Raw genomic sequence first — 21,552 nt, 5'->3', positions numbered from 1 at the left:
AGATGCTTAACCACTGAGACACCCAGGCTTTCCCCCAAATAAGCTTTTTAACAGGAGGTAAAGCTAACTTTCCTTCTCCTTGTACAGGGAGCTAGGTTTACTGGCAAAGGAGCTTCCTGTTGGGCTCCGCTCCATTTAAGCCTAGCTCCACAACCTTCTCCTGTGGAAGCGAGCTCACTTTACCAAGAGAGTAATTTTTGTGGTTCCAGCTTGAAGCAAACCTTGGAGCTTGTTGCTTCCAGACCAGAAGAAGTCCAATTGTGTGTCTTATATTGTCCTGGCAATGCATTTCTGTTAATAACCACAAACCTGCTCACAAAGTCTCTTCTGCCGCTGATCTTAGTGTCAATACCTACATTCTGTTGCAATCCATTCTTTTTCTGTATCACCAGTGGTTTCTATAGCTCTGTTGGATTTTACCATTAATTTAATCTTATGTATCTTCCAAAAATTCCTAAATGTTTTGGGCTTACTGGTTTTCTTGGTTTGCTGTAAAACACTTCTGTATTTCTTCTATCATCAGAATGTGAGTTCAATAAGGGAGACAGGAATGTATGCATGAGGTCAGCCAGCTTTCTTGGACTGGAAGTTTACAGTTAAAACATCAGAAAAGAACCTCAAAACACATATTAGTGAAGATGATTTTATTGAGTTATAGGACAGGGTGCATAAGAATAAAACATTTGAGCAAAATTTAACCATTTACTCAAAACTAAAAACTTTCAATAGTAAAAAGTACATTTGTAGTAAGTTTCTAAATTGTTAACTACTGATTATGTAGAATGTTTATGACTGAAGCAAATATTTAATTATGTAGTGAACCCCCAGATAGATAAAACAAATAATCAACTGAAGTTTGTCATGGTCTAAAGCAAATGAAAGTTCCTACTTAGAAAAAAAGTTGTTGCATATTAAGAAAACACAGCATATGTTAGCTAATATCCATTTCCTCCTCCTGTATCATGTTAAAGAATCAGACACTTTCCTCTCACTTCTCCTAAGAAAACATATAAAAACCCCATGTGTAAAAATTCTTAAAGTTTGACCTTCCCTAACACTATTTGATTATAAAGTTCTTCGGTCAGTGGAACATAAGATTTTTTCAAGTTATCCATGAAATAAAGTGGGTCAGAAATTTTCAATGGACTAAATCCTTCTTCCATCAATTGAAACTTCTGTAGTTTGAATGTCCCTGTTGTTTCCATCTTCTCCTACAAAGCAATTGTCAGGATTAGTGGAATCATTTAATATTATCTAAAATCTATAAACAGAATATTCAATTACAAGATAGACTATAATATTTAATTGTAACAATTTTATATTCTGTGACCATCTCTCTATTTACTACTAATAATTTAACATCAGAAAATTTTAAAAATGCCCTCTAGAACAGTGGAATTTTTAGCTCAATTTACCTCTGAACTTTATTTAATATAGAAGAATTATGAAAATTGTCAAAAATTATAACCAACTATAGAAGCATCTAAAATACACAGGCTTATCTCTTTAATTCACTGTGAACACAACATCATGTACAGGAAATGCTATTAGACACCAAGAAGATAAAACCTCTGAAAGAGAACATTCCATTCCATAAGGCCAAATACTATAAAGACCAGGAGTAAAAGATGATCTAAATCTTGGGTTCTTAAACTGTGCACCGAGGTGCTCTGTGATACTTCTGTGAAATTCCAGTGTCTCTAAGGTGTATTTTAAATTTTCCAGGTAAACCCAGTGATACCTGTTGGTCACTGCTTGCTAACTACTAGCTCAAGGTAGTTCATACTTCCAATATTAGTTTGTGACACATTCTTTTCAACGATGCCATATCTTTGTGAAACAGGGTTTCCAGTGGTTGCTGTGATAAAAGGCAAGTACAGCTCCAAATCAATGTGCGACAAGAAATTAGGCTCTCCCTGTGCAGTCCAATCTAATTCCAAGGTTTGAGGAGTTGTACAATGCCCAATTTACATCTCTCTGGTAGTTGTGTTTGTCTAAAAATAAGAGTATTTTTTGCCTTTCAATTTATATACACTATTTTTTTCAAAGAGGAATTAATTTGTTAGATCTAAAGACTTAATGAATTTCTTTTGACCTAAATACTGAAGAACAGAAAATTTAGGTATTTGGTGAATCCCAAATGCCACGAAAATACTGAGACTCTAGAGATGCCATGAATCTAGAAAGTTTAAGAAGCTCTCTGCTTTAAGGGATTTAAGAGATAAAGTGTATCTCTCTGTGACAGCTTCAGGCATGGAGAAGTAACCTGCTTTGAGTCAGATGACACAGCGAGGTCCTTATAAGGTTATATGAGCCACCTGGCCATTTTTATTCATCCTTCTGGACTAATGCAAGACTCGCGTTCTCTCTATACCCCCTTCCCTGATCTCAGCCTTTCTATCCCACCCTCTTCCCAACACGGTCATCACAGAATTAGATCTGGCTGTATGGAAACACATTCTGTTTTTCTCATTTTTAGAAAATTAAAAACTCCCTGTATGTATAAAATTGATATTCTGCCTTACACACACACACACACACACACACACAGCTCTAGCGGCACCTGGGTAGCTCAGTTGATTGAGCTTCAAACTCTTTGATTTTGGCTCAGGGTCCTGGCATCTGGCCCCATCAGCTCCACAATCAGCACAGAGTCTGCTTGGGATGCTTCTCTCCCTCTGCCCTTCTTCCTATTCCACTTTTGTGCTCTCTCCCCACCTCTCTCTATAATATGTAAATAAATAAAATCTAAATAAACAAACAAAAAACCCCAGCTCCATTATATGCTGTGTGTATTTCTACAGGTAAGGTTAATTTTATTTAGGTAATAAAAACCATTAGGTAATGGTTTAATAAGATCTCATCTAATTATATTATTTTAATTAACATTATTCTTATTCTAGCTAATAAAGAATATCAAAATTTTTAACTCCTATAAATAACATTTTGTAGAGCATCTTTATATATAACATTTGTTCAGCTTTGATTACTTTTTAAGGATACATTTCTGGAAATGAAATTACTAAGTCAAAATATATGTAAATTCTAAGAGCCCAATTATATATTTACCAACTTGTTTTCTAGTGAGGTTATAACAGTTTGTATTTCCACAAGCAGAATGAAAGGATCAATTTAATTTAATTTCATCCCACCCATACTAAGTAATATCACATTAAATTTGTTTTTTCTTTGGTAAATTTAGGGTGCCTGGGTGGCTCAGGCAGTTAAGTCTCTTTCTTTTTTTTTTTTTAATGTTATATTAGTCGCCATATAGTACATCATTAGTTTTTGATGTAGTGTTCCAAGATTCTTTGTTTACTTATAACTCCCAGTGCTCCAAGTGTCTGACTCTTGATTTTGGCTCAGGTTATGATCTCAGTGTCCTTTGAGGGAGCCTCACATAGGGCTATGGGCCCAGGGAGAGTCTTCCTGAGGATTCTCTCTCTCCATTTGCCCTTTCTCTACCCACCCCCAAAATAAATAAATCTTTAAAAAAAAATTTTATAAATTTAGTGGCAAAAATAATCATTTTTTAAATTTTTGCTAAATGGATTTTGGTAAGATTTTGATTTTGATAAGATAGTTCTTTTATTTACTTTGTCAGAAGTGATTTAAAGTTTTGTTCTGCTTATATCGGATAATTTATTATAATTCATTTGTTAAATAAATATTGTTACTGCCAACTAAGTACAATGCATTGTACTAACTATAGCAAATACTATAATAAATGTAACAGTCACATTTCTATTTCTTTAGGTATTAAATGATGCTAAAACATTTTCTAAGTTTGTGTAAGACTGACTTAGATTTCTAGAATAGTTCTATGCCAAAATATTTCTTCTTCTTAATGAAAGTGAATTTTAAGTTGCCCTAGAGGAAACGTGTTTAAGATACTATTTAAACTACCAACTGTCTACCCCATTAAAATATATTATTTGTAAGGTAGTATGGGGAAATTCAAGAGAAAACTGAATGTGATTATAAAAGGGAAACATGAGACATCCTGTGGTGTCAGAATTGTTCATATCTTGGCTGAAGTAATTGGTGAAGAAGCAATACAGATGATAAGAGTGTATAGATCTTAATACACACACACACACACACAGGTAAAGCACAAAATTTATTAAGATGGGTAGATTGTATCAACATCCATGTCCAGGTTATAACAGTTTTGAAAAATAACACCGCTGGAGGAAATTGAGTAATTGCTACACTAAGGATCTTTCTCTGTGTTATTTCTTCCAATAGCATGACTACAACAATCTCAATAAAAATTTCAGTCGAAAATGTATCAATTCTGCTTCATACTTTTGCTTACCTTTGGCATTTCAGAGGACCGATAATTATGAAAATAATCTGAGACAATGTGTATGAGAGCTCTTAAAATTATGTAAATTAATATTTAAAAATTATGTAAATGAAATATATACTTATGACAGTTCAGATGATGCATCCCTTTGACCAAGCCATGGCAGGGCCATGAAGATGCTCAGCGAATGCTTGGAAGATGAATATGATGCTATCGATTGTTCCGCTAGGGATCTAAGAGTGATACGATGAATGTATCCAGAAAAGTTTTGTGATTGGATGTTAAGAGATAAGTACTAGCTTTGGGGACACAGTATTAAATACACGAATGGCTGAATAAATGAGTGTGCAAATTCATCCAGTGGCTGAGCAAACTCTTCTTTTTACTGTATTTTATTCTAGCAACTTAACAAGAGAGTGCCCACCTCTCAAAACAAATAAACTGAGAATCCCTTAAAAGTATAGAGTCCCAGAGGAAGGCTGGACAGAATGAGGGTAAAAATTAAAAGCAGAATTGCTTAAAGCCAATTGCCTTTCAGTTCTGCACACATCCTCAGACACCTTGATGTCAGCCTGGTGGAACACAGTTCTAGGCACAGAGCACCAAGTGTCTTCACAAGGCTTGTGTACAATGGAGTTTGGGCTTGCACCATTGCTGAGGTCTTGAGTGAAGAGGAAGAAAGCAAGTCTATAATTAGACTTAGACAAAGACAAAGACACCCTAGCATTTCATCAAGTTCCCTTCTATAATTAGGCTTCAAATATGGCATAAATTAGCATCCCAATGCTTTTCATTATTCTTGAGGTTTTCTAATATAAATCAAATGCACACATTATCTAAAAGATAAAATATTATCTTGTAAATAAACCATCTCCTGGAATCCTGGTCTTGTAGTTAAGTTGAATCTTTAGTTAAGTAATATTACCTGAATTCTTAAAATTCAAACAGTAGAGTTACCTGAATTCTTAAAAATCGTGGGCAGGCATAAGCTGGTAAGAATGTTACAACTTGTTCATAAACCTTCTCCAAGTCCAGAGACTTATTTGGTTTTAAAGTAATAGAAGCCATTCCTGCTTTTCCTTCATAATCTGAGAAAAAAGTTTGAAATAGCATTAATTTTACAAGCACTAGGTGATTTTTAAAATGATTCTCTTAATCACATACTAATTATTGCAAATGGAGACATTAATCCTATCACAGCAGTAACAATGCAACAATAGTATAAATGAGTGGATCCCTTCCTGAGCATATGATCTATGTCCCAGAAATAAGTCAGGAACAGGAAAGGATACAGTCTATTCTTGACTGTCAACACTACACAAATGAAATAGATGGAATAGAAAACACCATAAATAACCCCCAGTTTGCATTCTACCACCATTAATATAAAATACCGGGAGGAAACACTTATTTAATGGTGAATTTATTCCAGACAAATATCCATGTTAAGAGTCAATACAAAAATTAAAAGGCAACATTGTTTTTAAATTTAAAAACCAGACTGGTCTTGAATTCCACAGATCACTTAGTGCTTATCATGCCACCTATGTGTTTTTTCAGGGAAATAGTATAGACAACACTCAAGGTCTATTAGAGTAAACATCCCCTTCCTCTGCTCCTCATTTAAACACTCCCATCCCATTGTCCTGGGCACCTATAAACATTAGTTGGACATTATTTACACTTTTCAAAACAAAACAAAACAGCAAAGGAGAACAACTATCCTATCATTTCATTTTGGTAACTTTTCTTTGTCATTTTCACCATCATGAGACAATCTTCATAGGCACATTTACAAAGATAAATGAAGCCAAACAAGTTTTTAAATTATTTTTTATAAAGGTTCAACTTAAGGGGCACCTGGGTGGCTCAGTGGGTTAAGCATCTCCCTTGGGCTCAGGTCATGATCCCGGTATCCTGGGATCGAGCACCGCATCGGGCTCTCTGCTCAGCAGGGAGCCTGTTTCCCCACCCCTCCCCCCTTCCCCCTCAGCCTGTCTCTCTGCCTACTTGTGATCTCTGTCAAATAAATAAAAATAAAATCTTTTAAAAAGTAAAAATAAAAAGGTTAACTAGGGCTCCTCAGTGGCTCAGCTGGTTCAGCAGCTGCCTTTACCTCAGGTCATGATCCTGGGCTCCTTGCTCAGCAGCAAGTCTGTTTCTAGCTCTCCCTCTCCTTCTGCCCTCCCCCTACTCACGCATGCTCTCTCTCTCTCTCTCAAATAAATAAAATCTTCAAAAAAAAAGATTCAATGTAATCACAAGTCAGTGTTACTAAACATTTAAACTAGCATGTGTTCCTATTTAGTGGCATGCATAAACTCTAGTCATAAAAGAAACAATAACAGACTATTGAAAAGCTGGAATTATTTTCAAGCAGTGAGTCATGGACCAGAATTTTCAAGCTTTACTTAAAAATACACACATCCATTAAAATTAAGTTGGTACTGGATGTGACCATGGCATTTGTTAGCCTGGTCTAGGGCATTACTTGCCAAGACAAGACTAAGATATTTAATATATCAAAAAATGAAATGTCGAATTAGTAATATCGTTACAAAAGTAAAGAAAAGCAACACATTCTATTTTAAGAATTCTTCCAAACCTGAAATATACTCGTACCTGGCACCGTTACCCCATAGACGTTTGCCTCCTGTATAAAATCCAGCATTCCAATAACGTCAGCAACCTCTGTGGTGGCAACGTTTTCTCCTTTCCACCTAAATGAAAATCAAGTTCCAGTGAATGTACCTCTGTCTGAAGAAGTAGGTACCCAGTTTTAGCTTCAGTGCCTTGTGTTTGGTTCTGGGCAAGTTCCAAGTAACCACACACAATGGCAGTTTTTGAAACGAAAGGCATTTCCAAAGAAGCACTTCACCTCAGTGAAGTCAACAAAAGCAGAATCATTGTTTTAATTAAAATTACTGTATATGTGTTTCATTGGCATAAATCGATTACTATAAGATGTTTTTCTACAGTATATCATAAAAACAAAGGAATGATAATTCCTCTTATTTTGAATTGTAATTACAATTAAGACATAACATTGCCTATCTCTAATGATAGAGTCAGAAAAAATGAAAGGAAAGTTCCAATTGTCTCTCACAGTAGTGACCTTTAATTTCTAGGGGTTAACCCCTTTGGATCCTTTAATGCAAATGAATTATGGATTGAGTATATTCAATTAGAATGATTTTATACAAAGTAAGCCCGTAAGTTGTAGGAGAAGGTAAGGAAGTATGATTCATTTATCCATTCAAACATTTTTTTGAATGTCTCTTGTATGTCCCTCATTATTCCATAATCATTGAGTAGTAAAGCAAAATCATTGAATAAGCCTAAAATAATCTTAAGGAATTAAGAAGGAAAATGTAAGAAAGGAAAATTTTGCTGTTTCATTGTTTTTATCATTCAGTCAAATATTAGACCAGACTTGACCAAACTGGCTTCTTTTTTTTTTTAAAGATTTTATTTATTTGTCAGAGACAGAGGGAGAGAGAGCGAGAGAGCACAGGCAGACAAAGAGGCAGGCAGAGGCAGAGGGAGAAGCAGGCTCTCTGCCAAGCAAGGAGCCTGATGTGGGACTCGATCCCAGGACCCTGGGATCATGACCTGAGCCGAAGGCAGCTGCTTAACCAACTGAGCCACCCAGGCGTCCCCCAAACTGGTTTCTGTTTCAACTCTGCCATTTAAACATCACATCTGTCTACTTATCGTATATTCTTAAAAAAAGGAGCTCACTGATTTGGACCAAAATGATTCATTTAAATAATGATAAAAATTGACATCAACACTTAAATTAGGTTTTAATCTAGAAACAGATGGCCACTGAATTTTTAAATGGGGAGACATTACAGAGCTGAAAGCACTCTGTCTGCCCCAAAGGTACAGACCATGTGGTCTACAATCTTTCCACGGAGCCTTGCTTGGACATGGTTCACAATTCCAGAAGAAGCAGTATGACCCGTGCTATTTCGCACCTGAAAGTGTTGCCAGTACGGTCCCAGAAATAAAAGAAATTGTCCTGATCTTGCACCATTAAGTCTCCTGTGTTAAAGTAAACATCTCCCTTCTTAAAAACATCACAAAGCAGTTTCTTCTCTGTGTGCTTCTTACTCCCGGCATAACCAAAGAAGGGATTCTTCTTTTTCACTCTACAAATGAGCAGCCCAGGTTCTCCTGGGAGAGAAAGGCACTTTTTGGTGACTTGATTAAAATTATTATTACACATATCATGCATGTACTTAGATTATATCTGACCAACACAACCAGTGTTGATATTCTTTCCTGGAACTTGATTTTTATTATATTTGATATTTACCCTGGGTGCCTGCATCCTGCATCCAACACACCCTTTCACAGACTGCCACCAACACAAACCACTTTGGAAAAACTAGCAAAAAGGAAAGCAAATGCAGGCAAAGGCACATTAAATTTATTTTACATCCTATCCTGGGTGGATAGACCGATCCATAGATTCAAGTTCCATAGATTTTAACACTGATAATAATGAAACTATATAAATAACCATAATAATAATTTTAGTAAGATTATGATAGTAGGAATATTTATCAGGCTTTTACTATGCAGCAAGCCCCATGAGTCCCTTGCAACTGTCATCCTATTTATTCTTCACAGAAATCCTTTAAAAATGATAATTAAAATCCTTATTTCACAAGGAAGGAGCCATGGCTGAGAAGGGTCAAGTAAGTTACTGAAGTCCAACAATGTTGAAAGGAATGGACCTAGAACTCAAATTCAAGTCCTTAATTTCACAACAAGGTTTCTGTTCAATACTATCTCAGATCTAGAAGGTAATAGAAGTTTAAGAAAATGTTTTATTATTATAGGATGTTATGTAGAAATCCTCAATGGGCAAGAGATGAGGCATGAAAGTTATTAGTATTCTTTATATGTAGACACATTAACTGAAACAAATTTTCAATCAGATTTACTCAAATTAATCAGGATTTTGCCCAGCAAGCTGCAAGATAAAAATCTACTTCTACGAGAAGTGTGGAAGAAAAAGGGGAGCAGCAATCACTGTCCCAGAACATCCCAAGGCCATTGTTGACATGGTTTGCCCCCCTGTAAACAGAGGCAAAGTCCACATGACTACTCAGATGGGGTTAATTCCAGAACACTATAAGCCAATTATGTCATTTTAACATTATTCAATGTTCATTGCTCCCACTCCTGCTGGACATCCTGGCTTCCACAGGCACATATGCCATTGGTCAAGCCAAGTCTGGTTGGCTACTGCAGAGGCCCCTCATTGTCACTGTCATCATGGACACCTTCATCATCATCGTCGTCACCATTGTTATACTTCCTGAGTGCTTTCTGGGAACCAGTCACTATTCTGAGCACCGTATTTATCTGATTCTCATCACAAACCTGTAACACAAGCCCTCAAATCATCTTCATTTTACAGTAAAGAAACCAAGAAAGAATAGTAATTTGCCCAATGTCATACAGTTACCAAATGTGGGAGACGGGCTTTGTTTTTGTTGTTTTAAAGCCTCAGGCTCCATGCTGAGATAAAGACTCAGATGCTTAACTGACTGAGGCACCGGGGTGCCCCTGGTTTTTGCCCTTGGTTTTTATAAACCAAGTTCATCTGACTCCAAAGCCTGTCCTCCAACATATATTCCTTCAGTTACATTCCCTCTATTGCAGAAATTTCCAAGCCTCTCATGTTCCCCTTAAAATTTATATTCTTTGTTTTTCTTAAGACACAGGTTGACAGTTTCTTCCCTGACAAATTAATTATTGCAAATGCTTAAAAAGATCATAGTATTCTTCATCTACCTATTCCAGGCAAATGTATGCAAGATACAGTATCATTAATGGAAAAAATATTGAGTAATTTATAATGAGAATTACAGAACACTAAAGCAAATGTTTGGGGACAATCCACTTTTTTTTTTTTTTTTTTTTTAAGATTTACAGATTTATTTACTTATTTTAGAGAGAGAAAGAAAGAGTACAAGCACAAGTCAGGGGAGGAGTAGATGATGAGGGTAAGAGCGAATCCTCAAGCAGACTCCCACTAAGTGAAGAGCCCAAACAGGGCTCAATCCCAGGATCGTGAGATCATGACCTAAGCCAAAATCCAGTCGGCTGCTTAACCGACTGAGCCACGCAGGTGCCCAGGGACAAGCAGTTCTGAAACTCAAGTTCCAATGTTGATACTGTCCTAAATCCAATAAATAAAACACACCGGGAGTGCACGGTTGGCTTAGTCAGTAGAGCATGAAACTCTTGATCTTGGGATTGTGAGTTTGAGCACCATGTCGGGCGCTTAGATTCCTTAAAAAAAAAAATAAAATCTTAAATAAACAAAACAAAATAAAATACACTAGAAAGGTGTGAATAAACAAAGTTCTTTACAATCTTTTTATAATTGGCTTTTCTCTTGAACACAGCTTACAGACCTGAATTAGGGGAAGATATTTGATAAATGCTCTTAGGTTTGAAATTTAGAGGACAGGGCAATTTGTTTTTTAATAGACAAGGCTTATATTCTTTCCAAGCTTCCAGCTACCAAAACACACAAACAAGCCAGGTTTGCAACCTTTATCTCCACATTTGAAGTTAAGATTTAAATGAATTCATCTTTGAAATGTAGCCTAAGCATATTCTGAAAAAAGTAAAAAGTAATTTTGGCCTGATTTATCCAGCCTGAATCTCTAAACAATTCCAAGTGCACATATCTACATTGAAATCTCTAGACTGATCATATGCAGCAGCAAGTTAATTGTCTAACCAAAAATTATCAGAAACTATACCTTGGTGGAGGAGGGGAGTGAGATGGAGAAAAGCAGCAGGTAGGTAGCAAACCACATGCCAGGCTCTCTGTGGGACTTTGCATACATCACCTCATTTAATGGTCAACAAGAACCTCACAAAATAAATATTGTCAACTCTACATATGAAGAAAATGAGTCTCAGCTCGAGTGGCCTGTCCAAAGTTGTATATTTTCTAAGGATGAGAGCCCAGATATAAATGTAAGCCTGCCTGACTTTCCACTATACCTAGAGTGATAACTAAGGCATTCTTTTATACATTTTATCTTGGTGATAGAGGACATTAGCACTACTGTTATAACTAGAAGAGTGGATCAGGGAAAAGGGATCCCAGTAATAATCCATTTTAGATTTTAGTAACTGACCATCCGAGTGGCCCAATTGGGATCCCTAATACCTAATAATGAAACTATTCTACCTGCATTGAAATTCCAAATAAATCTCATCACATATCCATAACGGCTATTCTTTCTTCTCTAAATTCAGTAGTAATTAAATAGAAATTCAGAAACTTTTGCCTGAAAAGACATGGTCAAATGCAAGAATCTTACCTTTCTTCACACGAATACACCAGCCCTGTTCATTTCTAATGGGTTCATCTTTCTGAAAATCATACTTTAGCAAGTCATAACTGAAAAGAAGCTGCAAAAATAAAATTCAACAAACAACAAAAACAATAACGAAATACTTATTTGTGCAGTGACATCTACTGGTGGCAGAGTTTATGTTCAGGCAACTGAAATAAAGAATTAGAATGCAGATTTACGAAAAAAAGTAAACTTTCCTGATAAAAATTAAATACATATTTGAAAATCAAAACTGAAGGCATTATTAAAGAGCACTTATATGATGGCATTTACTTACATTTCATTTTATGTTGCACATTACCTTAGCAAAACATTAATTTTATTCTTGAATGAGCAGTATCAAACATCCCGGTGCTCAGTCACATACTCTACTAACTCTAGCTAAAAGGAACACTTCCTGCTTTCTTCTTTTTTTTCAATCATTCAAAAATATCCCTTCGGGGGCACCTGGGTGGCTAAACTGGTTAAGCATTTGAATTTTGGTTTCAGCTCAAGTCATGTTATCTCAGGGTCTTGAGAACCAGCCCCACATGCTTGGGATTCTCTCTCTCCTCTCCCTCTGTCCCTCTGTTCATGCTCTTTCTCAAATAAATAAATAAATAAAATTTTTAAAAATCCCCTGAAAGTTTTAATAAAACCAAAGTTTCAACTACACAAAGACAAGAATTTCATTATCTGTTTTTAAATTATAATCCCTTAAAAAAGGGATCAGATGCTTATTTGACTTTGAACTTTTCCCCAAGCCTTTCACCTTTATTTCCCTAAACTAGCACTCAGTACTTCTGTGCTGTGAGATAGCAAATTAGTTAGAACATGCTCATCAAGTTGGGAAACAAGCTAGTTGGACATCTCTCCTTGTCCCCAAATATTTCCAGCTCTCCTGCTCCTGTCATGTCCACCTATACACTAAGAGGTGATTCTGGGAGGAAAAATTGCAGATTGGTTCAACCCCACCCCTTCCTTTTATATATAAGAAAACTGAGGTTTTGCCAGTCAATTAAACAAGCTATCTTATTAAGGTGAACTAGAAAACAGTCATCTAAAAATATAGAAAAAATAATAAGGAAGAACACATAGAAGAGAGAAAGACAAAGAGGAGGAGGAACAAAGTGAATAAATATAGAGCAAATAAGTGGGAAAAGATGAATAAAATTAATGGGGTGCCTGGGTAGCTCAGTCATTGGGTATCTGCCTTCAGCTCAGGTCATGATCCCGGAGTCCTGAAATCGAGCCCTCAGTCGGGCTCCCTGCTCCGTGGGAAGAGGCCTGCTTCTCCCTCTCCCATTCCCCCTGCTTGTGTTCCCTCTCTCACTGTGTCTCTCTCTGTCAAATAAATAAGTGAAATCTTAAAAAAAACTATTAAGACTATATAAAGGAATGCATTTGACAAGCATCATTACAAGTGTGTTTAAATTGATAGGGAGAAAGGTAGAAAACTGAGTAATAAAATAATCTATAAAAATGATACCACACCTTTTTAAGCAATTAATTTAATTCCCTTGAATTTAACCAAAGAAAATGGAACCGAAGTTAAATTATGTGTTTTTTTAGAAAGAGAGAAATCAGTCCCTGTGGCATCAAGAATTTAACCTTAACCCCAGTTTAACCAGGGGTCTGGCTGGCTTTCACTCTCAGCTTCTGGGAGATTCTCTCTATGCCTTGCAATGTTATGGTCAACAGGACTCTATGTGTTAGCCTAAGGGCTTTTGGCATCCACATAGTGACAGTATGGTTCATATTGAGTGTCTCTGAGCCACATGAATAACATGATGTGGGGTGGGGACTTTGGGTCTCCCAGCTTGGCCTTCTGAGGGATTCGGGAAAGAAGTCAGCCTCACAAGAAACCAAATAGAGTTAAATGATGGAGCTGCAAAGAAGACTGCAGACACCAAGGCTGGTGAGCATCCCTAGCTGGCAATACTCTGTGTACATGGTCACATGTCAGTTCCAGGAGAGTAATGCCATCCTGACTGCGCATGAAAGGACCCCTAAAAGTCTTGCGTTTGGTGCCCTTTTGATTCTGCCCTATTGCTTCTCCCTCCATCTGATTTTAATCCATATCCTTTAGATGTAATAAGAATAATGACAAGTATAACAGCTTTTGGTAAATTTTGAGTACTCAGCAAATCATCGAACCCCAAGTGGGTTGTCGGGTCTTCAAAACTGGCAAGTGCTGTGAGAAGTGACGATGGTCTCATGGAGATTATTGCACTGCTGGTTAAATTTCCTGGTCCATAAAAATTGCCTACTTTTAAGATAATAAATAAGTTTACAGACATTTGAAGGTATCTTTTTATTAAATCCTTTTATGTGTGACTTCTTAATCCCAACCATCTAGCTCCCTAACAATGTTTAGAGCCTGTAATGTGGTGTTCATCTCTGTAATACTTTCATTCTTAGACCCTTTTATTTTTCTCCTTTGAACTGAGTGTGTCTACTTTTCAACTCCTTTTGTTAATTTATATTTCCCTTGTACTTTCATATCTTTTGAGCTCTTATTTCTTTTTAAAAGATTTTATTTACTTATTTGTCAGGGAAAGAGAGAGAGAGAGAGAGCACAAGCAGAGGGAGCAACAGGCAGAGGGAGAAGCAGGCGCTCCCTGAGCAGGGAGCCTGATGTGGGACTCGATCCCAGGACCCTGAGAGTATGACCTGAGCTGGAGGCAGAGGCTTAAGGGACTGATCCATCCAGGTGTCCCACTGAGCTTTTATTTTATTTATTTCTAAACATTTTATTTACTTAATTGACAGACAGAGAGGGAACACAAGCAGGGGGAGCAGCAGAGGGAGAGGGAGAAGCAGGCTCCCACTGAGCAAGGAGCCTAAAGAGGGGCTTTGGGCTCCATCCTAGGACCCTACGATTAAGACCTGAGCCCAAGGCAGACCCTTAATGACTGAGCCACCCAGGCGCCCCTGATCTTTTATTTTTAAAGAGAATGTTATTGTAATTTTTTAATCTATGGGAAATTATTTTACTAAATATTCCCTGGTCATTTTATAGGGCTTATCATTTTGCTGTGTATTTGTACTTTTTTGTCAGCTTTTATTAAGACTTCTTTTCTTTTTTCAAGTTTTATTTCTTCTAGGGATTTCATGTTTGTTCTCTCCCAATTTTATCATCCCTAGGTGTAGAAAAGGAGAAGCCAGTCTATAACTGTGAGTTGGGTTTGTCTCTCAAATCAGTCACAAAATTTTTAGTATTTCCTCTGGGGGCTTATATGGCACACATGCCCTTCGGCTATATACATTTAAATGGTAAGTACGGCACACAGGAAGGACATGTGGGATGCAGGAACTTTGTGTTGATGCCTCATCTTTTCCCTTTTTTATTAACAGCCTACCTCTGTTTAGATGTTGATTTGTCTGTGAAACAGTAGGGGGAAGCTTCCATTAGGTTTAAGTTTTTGAGAGATGGACTTATCAGATCTCTCCACATGATTATGAAAGTTATTGGTCCAAATTTTTCTGGTGACTTGGTATATAACAAAACAATAATATATGTATACTACAATAATAATGAGAAAAGATATAACTGAATTCATATGATACCAGGTATAATTCTTTTTCATTTCCAAAATGAAAAAAAAAATAGGTTGAAAATCAGAAGTTTTCCAAATAAATTGGGAACAATGACTTCTTGCTTTATTGACAGTATTACAGTCAGGGAATTTAAGATGTTATAAAATTATAATGAGGTCAAGTCAGTAATGTAAAATACAAATCTTCTTCATGTACTCTTGTTGGATGACTACTAGGGAATGACTCAGCTTCACTAAGAAGCTTTAATGCGAATATGAAATTCTTAATGGAACCAGTGCAATGAATTGAGAAAATTAACTGTATGGACTGAAAAACTCAATAAATATCAGCACTTACTTTCCCCAAATTACTTTTCAGAATGCAGCAGCATTTCTGAGAGGTCAATAAGACCCTCAAAATCCCAAAGAGTCTATCATAAAAGTAGTTTGCGCCTTCTCTAGGTTCCAAACACGAGATAAATTTACACCAGCTTTGACCTTATTTCTTTACTTTCTAAAAATTATATGTCTCTCTCCTCTGATACTTCTCACTAAATTTTATTTTGTGTTTCTTTAATTTTTGTTTTTGATTAGTTCCTTATTTTTATTTTTTTTTTTTAGTTTATTTCAGTTGCTTTTTAATTAACCCCCAGAAATGGATATTTAGCTCACAAATTTTAAACCACTCTTACGTAGGTCCAATGTTTTGAAATATAACATTTTAATTTTGATTCAGCTCCCGTTATTTTTTTTAGATTTATTTTTATTTATTCACTTGAGACAGAGAGATAGCACAGACAAGAGCCTGAGCAGTGGGAGGAACAGAAGGGGAGAGAGAGAGACAAGCACCAGTAGACTTTCTGCTAAGTGTGGAGCCTAAGCATGAGATCCATCCCACAACCTGAGATCATGACTTGAAGCCAAAATCAGGAATCAACTGATTGTACCAGCCGGCGCCCCATCTCAAATTATTTTTCAATTTCTTTTTTTTTTTTTTTAAAGATTTTATTTATTTATTTGACAGAGAGAGATCACAAGTAGGCAGAAAGGCAGGCAGAGAGAGAGAGAGAGGACGAAGCAGGCTTCCTGCTGAGCAAAGAGCCCGATGTGGGACTCGATCCCAGGACCCCGAGATCATGACCTGAGCCGAAGGCAGCGGCTTAACCCACTGAGCCACCCAGGCGCCCCTATTTTTCAATTTCAATAATGATTTTTTGTCCACTCATAGAAACTTACAGATATTCTATAACCCAATATATAGATGACCTGTCATTTAAAAGATTTATTTCTACCTTAATTAAACTGCTGTCAGAGAACATAAGCCACATTTAATCTTGCTGAAATTCCCTAAGTGACCCAATAATCTTTGTGAATATTTCATAAGTGCTTGAAAAGAAAGGATATTCTGCAGTTTTTAGATGCAGTATCCTATAAATGTCTGTTAGTTCAAGTAACTTGTTACTGCATATTCTATAACATTGAAGGTTCTTTTTTTGTTTGTTCTAACAAAAACTGAAAGAGCTATAATATAATATCCTACTATGATTCTGGAGTTGTTTATTTCCACTTGAGTTTATAAACATTGTGCTATATAAATTTAGAAACTATTTTCTTTAATGAAACTTTTATTCTTTAAAAATTATTGTTCAGTGTAAGCTTTATGTTGACAATTACTTTCTCCAAAGCAGGTCAAGACCTGAGCTGAAGGCAGAGGCTTAACCCACTGAGCCACCCAGGAGCCTCAGAAACCTATACATAATTTTTATGTGATATAAAAATGAAGTGTAAGCAGAAACACTGGATTGAAAAAACTCAGGAAAAATGGAAAGAGTCAAAATGACATGTATCAGAAACTTTGCTTGTTTTTTATATATTATCTTATTAACTTTGAAGACAGAACAAAAAACACTTGGGTATCATTATCCCCACATTATACAGGAAAACCTGGGAGACAGTTGAGGTTTTTATAACCTATGGTTCACCTAGAAGCTATGACTTTATAGATGTTCTCAACTTAAAAAAGAAAAGAAAAAGAAAAGAAAAAGGAAAGGTGATTGTATTTACCGTAATTTATAAACAGGAAGTCTAGAAGAGAGGTAAACTGACTTCATTATATTTATGGAAGGAAAATACTGTACTTACTTTGTGAAAGAAGTTTGTTCTCCCAACGGATCCTATTTTTCCAGTGTAATTCATGAAACTAATGTTTCCTTCAGTAGCTCCATAAAGCTCACACATCTTAATATTTCCAAATCTGTCTAAAAATTCCCTCCATACATCACTCCGTACACCATTTCCAACTGCCAAACGCACTTGATGATCTTTTTCACCTTCTCTCTGTTAGAAGAAAAGATTTTACTTGTAATTTATTATTTCCAGTTCTCCATTCTTTCTTTCATTACTATGATTTTATTGGCAAATATCCAGAAGTAAGTTTGCACATATGCAATAATGAAAGGGAAGTAAAAAAAAAAAAAAATCACGTTTAACTGTTGCTGAACCATGTACAATAGCTAATGAAACTAACACTGGCCTAGAATAATATAGCTTTTATTACCCCATACCTGGTAAAAGATCTTTACCTTCCAGATTACGAAAGCCTTATTTTGGTAGAGATCAGGTAAGGAAGAAAGCATATTTCAGGGAAAAAAGCATTACTTTTAAAAAAGTTATAAAAAATATACTTGAGTTTGTAATCTTAGCTCTACTACTTATTGTCTATATAACTTTGCACTAAAAGGTTGAATACCATTGCGATTCTCCATTTATTCACCTGTAAAAATGAGAATACCTCTCTCATCCTGCCGTATATAGTAAACCCAGGGCCTAGCATAGGATGAACGATACACTGTTATCATCTAATCCCTATAATATTTGACTTGCAAATATTATGTCAACTGCTTATAAATATTATTATTTTTCATTGTGTTATGTTAGTCACCATAAGTACATTAGTTTTTGATGTGGTGCTCTAAGATTCATTATGTATAATACCCAATGCTCCATGTAATACATGCCTTCCTTACTACCCATCACCAGGCCCTATGGCCTGGCAATTATAAATAATATTTTTAAATATGCAAGGACAGAGGAAAGGGAACCCTTGTGCTCTATGGGTGGGAATGTGTATTGGTACAGCCACTGTGGAAAACAGGAGAGAGGTTCCTCCAAAAATTAAAAATAAAACTCCCATGTGATCCAGCAATTCCACTTCTGGGCGCTTATGTGAAGGATAAGTGGAAAAGATATTTGCCCCCTACCCCCGCCACGTTCACTGCAGCATAAGTTAGTACCCAGGACACAGAAGCAACTCAAGTGCCCACTAATATATGATTGGACAAAGAAATTGTAGTGCACACACACAGACACACACACACACACACACACACACACAGAGTGCGATATTACTAAGCCAAGAAAAGGGAAATACTGCCATTTGCAACAGCACAGATGGACCTTGAGGGTGTTATGCTTAATGAAATAAATCAGACAAAGACAAAGACCATATGATTTCATGTATATGTGAAGTCTAAAAACAAAAGCAAAAACAAAACTCAAAATAATCTCCAATGTAAAGCTCACGGATATAGACAACAGAGTCAAGGAGTGGGGTGAGGGTGAAATGGGTAAAGGAGATCAGAAGGTACAAAATTCCAGATATAAAATAAGTCAGTCATGAGAATATTATATATAGCAAGGTGAGTACAGTTAAAAATACTGGGCTGAATATTTGAAAGTTGCTAAGAGTAAATCTTAAAAGTTTCTCCACAAGAAAAAGAAATTTATAGCTATGTGTGATATTAGACATTAATTATATTAATTTTGGTGATCATTTTGCAATATACACAAATATCAACATTATCTTATACACCTAAGACTTACATAATGTTAAATGTCTATTATATTTACCAAAAAAAAACTGAGTAAGAATATAGTATGGATTAGAGTAAGAAGATACTATAAGTATAGTTATGATAAATCCATGATTGCCCGAGTGACTCCCATCCTTGTGAAAAATAATTATAAAATTAACAAGAAATAATAATACATCAGCAACAATAAAAATCAATATCCCTGACACTTATAATTAAAAATACACAACTGAGGTGAACAAGGGGAGGTGAACCATGAGAGACTATGGACTCTGAAAAACAATCTGAGGGTTTTGAAGGGGCGGGGGGTGGGAGGTTGGGGAACCAGGTGGCGGGTATTGGAGAGGGCATCGATTGCATGGAGCACTGGGTGTGGTGCAAAAACAATGAATACTGTTACGCTGAATAGAAATTTTAAAAAATGATTAAAAAAAAGAAAACCCACAACTGAGCACATTCTTTATCTCAGTTCCTTCTCAGTCTTAAAAGAAAGGTTTTAATCTATTAACTCAGTGGAAAGGGCTGGCATAAAGGCCTGCAGGTGGAAACACAAAACATGCTCTGAGGTGTTACGGAAACAGCAAAAAGAATGAGGAAGGTAGAAGGCTTGGTTGAAAATGTCTAAGTAGTCCCTGGACCCTTAGATATTCCAACATAGACAATTTATCTGGGTGTCTGCCCTCGCTACGTGTTTGTTATACAGATACCAGAGACTAACTTTCTGGAGAAGTCCATCCAGACAGTCACCAGTCTGGGGTTGAGGAATCTACTGAAGACAGTAGTGTTACAGAAAAGTATGAATACTAAATGGTGAGATCATTAAACTCTTCTGCTCTGATCTCAGAGCAAAACTAATCTGTAGTGACAGAAATCAGAATACTGTTCACATTTGGTGGGACAATGGCTGATTCTTGAAGCTATCCAGGGGGATGGTCTTCAAGAAAAAAAATAAACAAGGGTGCCTGGTGGCTCAGTTGGTTAAGCAACTGCCTTTGGCTCAGGTCATGATCCCAGAGTCCGGGGACCAAGTCCCGCTTCAAGCTCCCAGCTCCATGGGGAGTCCGCTTCTCCCTCTGAACTTCTCCCCTCTCATGCTCTCTCTCACTTTCACTCTCTCTCTCTCAAATAAATAAATAAAATCTTTTTATTTTTAAAGAAAAAATATAGGGGTGCCTGGGTGGCTCAGTGGGTTAAGCCTCTGCCTTTGGCTCAGGTCATGATCCCGGGGTCCTGGGATCAAGCCCCACATCGGGCTCTCTGCTCAGAAGGGAGCCTGCTTCCCTTCCTCTTTCTCTGCCTGCCACTCTGCCTACTTGTGATCTCTCTCTCTGTCAAATAAATAAATAAATAAATAATCTTTATTTAAAAAGAAAAAAAAAATAAAGAGAATTACTTAAAAATACTCCAAGTGCTGTTAAATCATAATGAGAAATTTCAGCTTCAATGAAGAGTTTGAGAGTATTTCAATACTAACTCATTTAGATCCTAATTCATTGGGTGTTTATAAAGCCAGATTTTCTAAGAAGCAATTATTAGAAATGAAAAGTTGAAAAAATAAAATGGTAATGATCTTTTAATTACATGATATGCCTCAGCTGTGAATAAACTGTACATATTATAATTTCTTTATAATAACTTTTAAAAACCTGATTATCAGGGTAATTATATTGGTGCCAAAGAGGAAGAAGAAACAATCTATAAGAATATGTGAGGAGAAAGCCAGGTAGATGACAATTAAAACTAAAAAATCAAAAAATTAGTAACATACATATTTTATTGAGAAATATATGACTAGATAACAACCAGAAATATGTTAAAATAATGAAGGGGGTTTACTTCTAGAGATCAAGTATTGACAGCAAGGGGTTACCTTTATTCTGAGAGTACTATTTGTTTTTTTTTAAACTATAGAATTCCTTATTTGATAAAATAAAAATTAAATTAAAAGAATAAACTAGGAAGCAAGCAAGAATGTGGATATATTGAAAATAAGACTCCAAGCTGCTGATTTCCTTTGCCCCGCATCAAAAGGGTTGAAGGTAAACATTCTGCAGACAGAGAAAAAAACTCACTCAAGATACAAGCAGCTCCTTTCAAGACAGAGGAGCAGCTGTGTACTGATTCCCACCTCCCATGGGCATGTTGGATATGGCCAACCTGCCATGGATTTCATTCTTGGATTTTCTGCTATCATTTTTCTGTACAAGACAGTAGTGCTGCTAATCTTAGGGTTTATTCTGCTTGAACAGAGAACAATCTTTTGTATAGTATAGCTCTTGGATGCTTTCCAGGTCAGAGATGAGTCTCAGCAAGTATCATTACTTATAAAATGTGTTGCGCACTCCAGAAAATAGTAAGAAGGTGTTTATAAACCAAATTCCACAGACTTTAACCTGTGTGTGCTACAGCCAGAGAAGCTTACTAAATGAGGCTAAATATTCATCCAAAAATGATTG

General features: G+C 36.2%; 1 protein-coding gene across 1 annotated transcript in view; it reads right to left on the bottom strand.

Moving 5' to 3' along the window:
* Window positions 1-733: 733 nt before the first annotated feature.
* Window positions 734-21,552, bottom strand: part of SLC27A6 (solute carrier family 27 member 6) — a 63,167-nt gene continuing 42,348 nt past the window's right edge. The window contains exons 5-10 of the mRNA XM_059416582.1: window positions 17,367-17,561; window positions 11,671-11,761; window positions 8,290-8,488; window positions 6,932-7,029; window positions 5,267-5,397; window positions 734-1,211 (exon numbers count right to left, since the gene is read on the bottom strand). Of these exons, the coding sequence (XP_059272565.1) occupies window positions 1,035-1,211; window positions 5,267-5,397; window positions 6,932-7,029; window positions 8,290-8,488; window positions 11,671-11,761; window positions 17,367-17,561 (891 nt within the window). The 3' untranslated portion in view covers window positions 734-1,034. The remainder of the gene's footprint in view (window positions 1,212-5,266; window positions 5,398-6,931; window positions 7,030-8,289; window positions 8,489-11,670; window positions 11,762-17,366; window positions 17,562-21,552) is intronic.

Source organism: Mustela nigripes, chromosome 12, assembly GCF_022355385.1.
Source record: "Mustela nigripes isolate SB6536 chromosome 12, MUSNIG.SB6536, whole genome shotgun sequence".
NCBI classification, from domain to species: domain Eukaryota; kingdom Metazoa; phylum Chordata; class Mammalia; order Carnivora; family Mustelidae; genus Mustela; species Mustela nigripes.
Note: the sequence above shows the minus strand (reverse complement) of the source record. Positions and strands in the feature narration are given on the sequence as shown.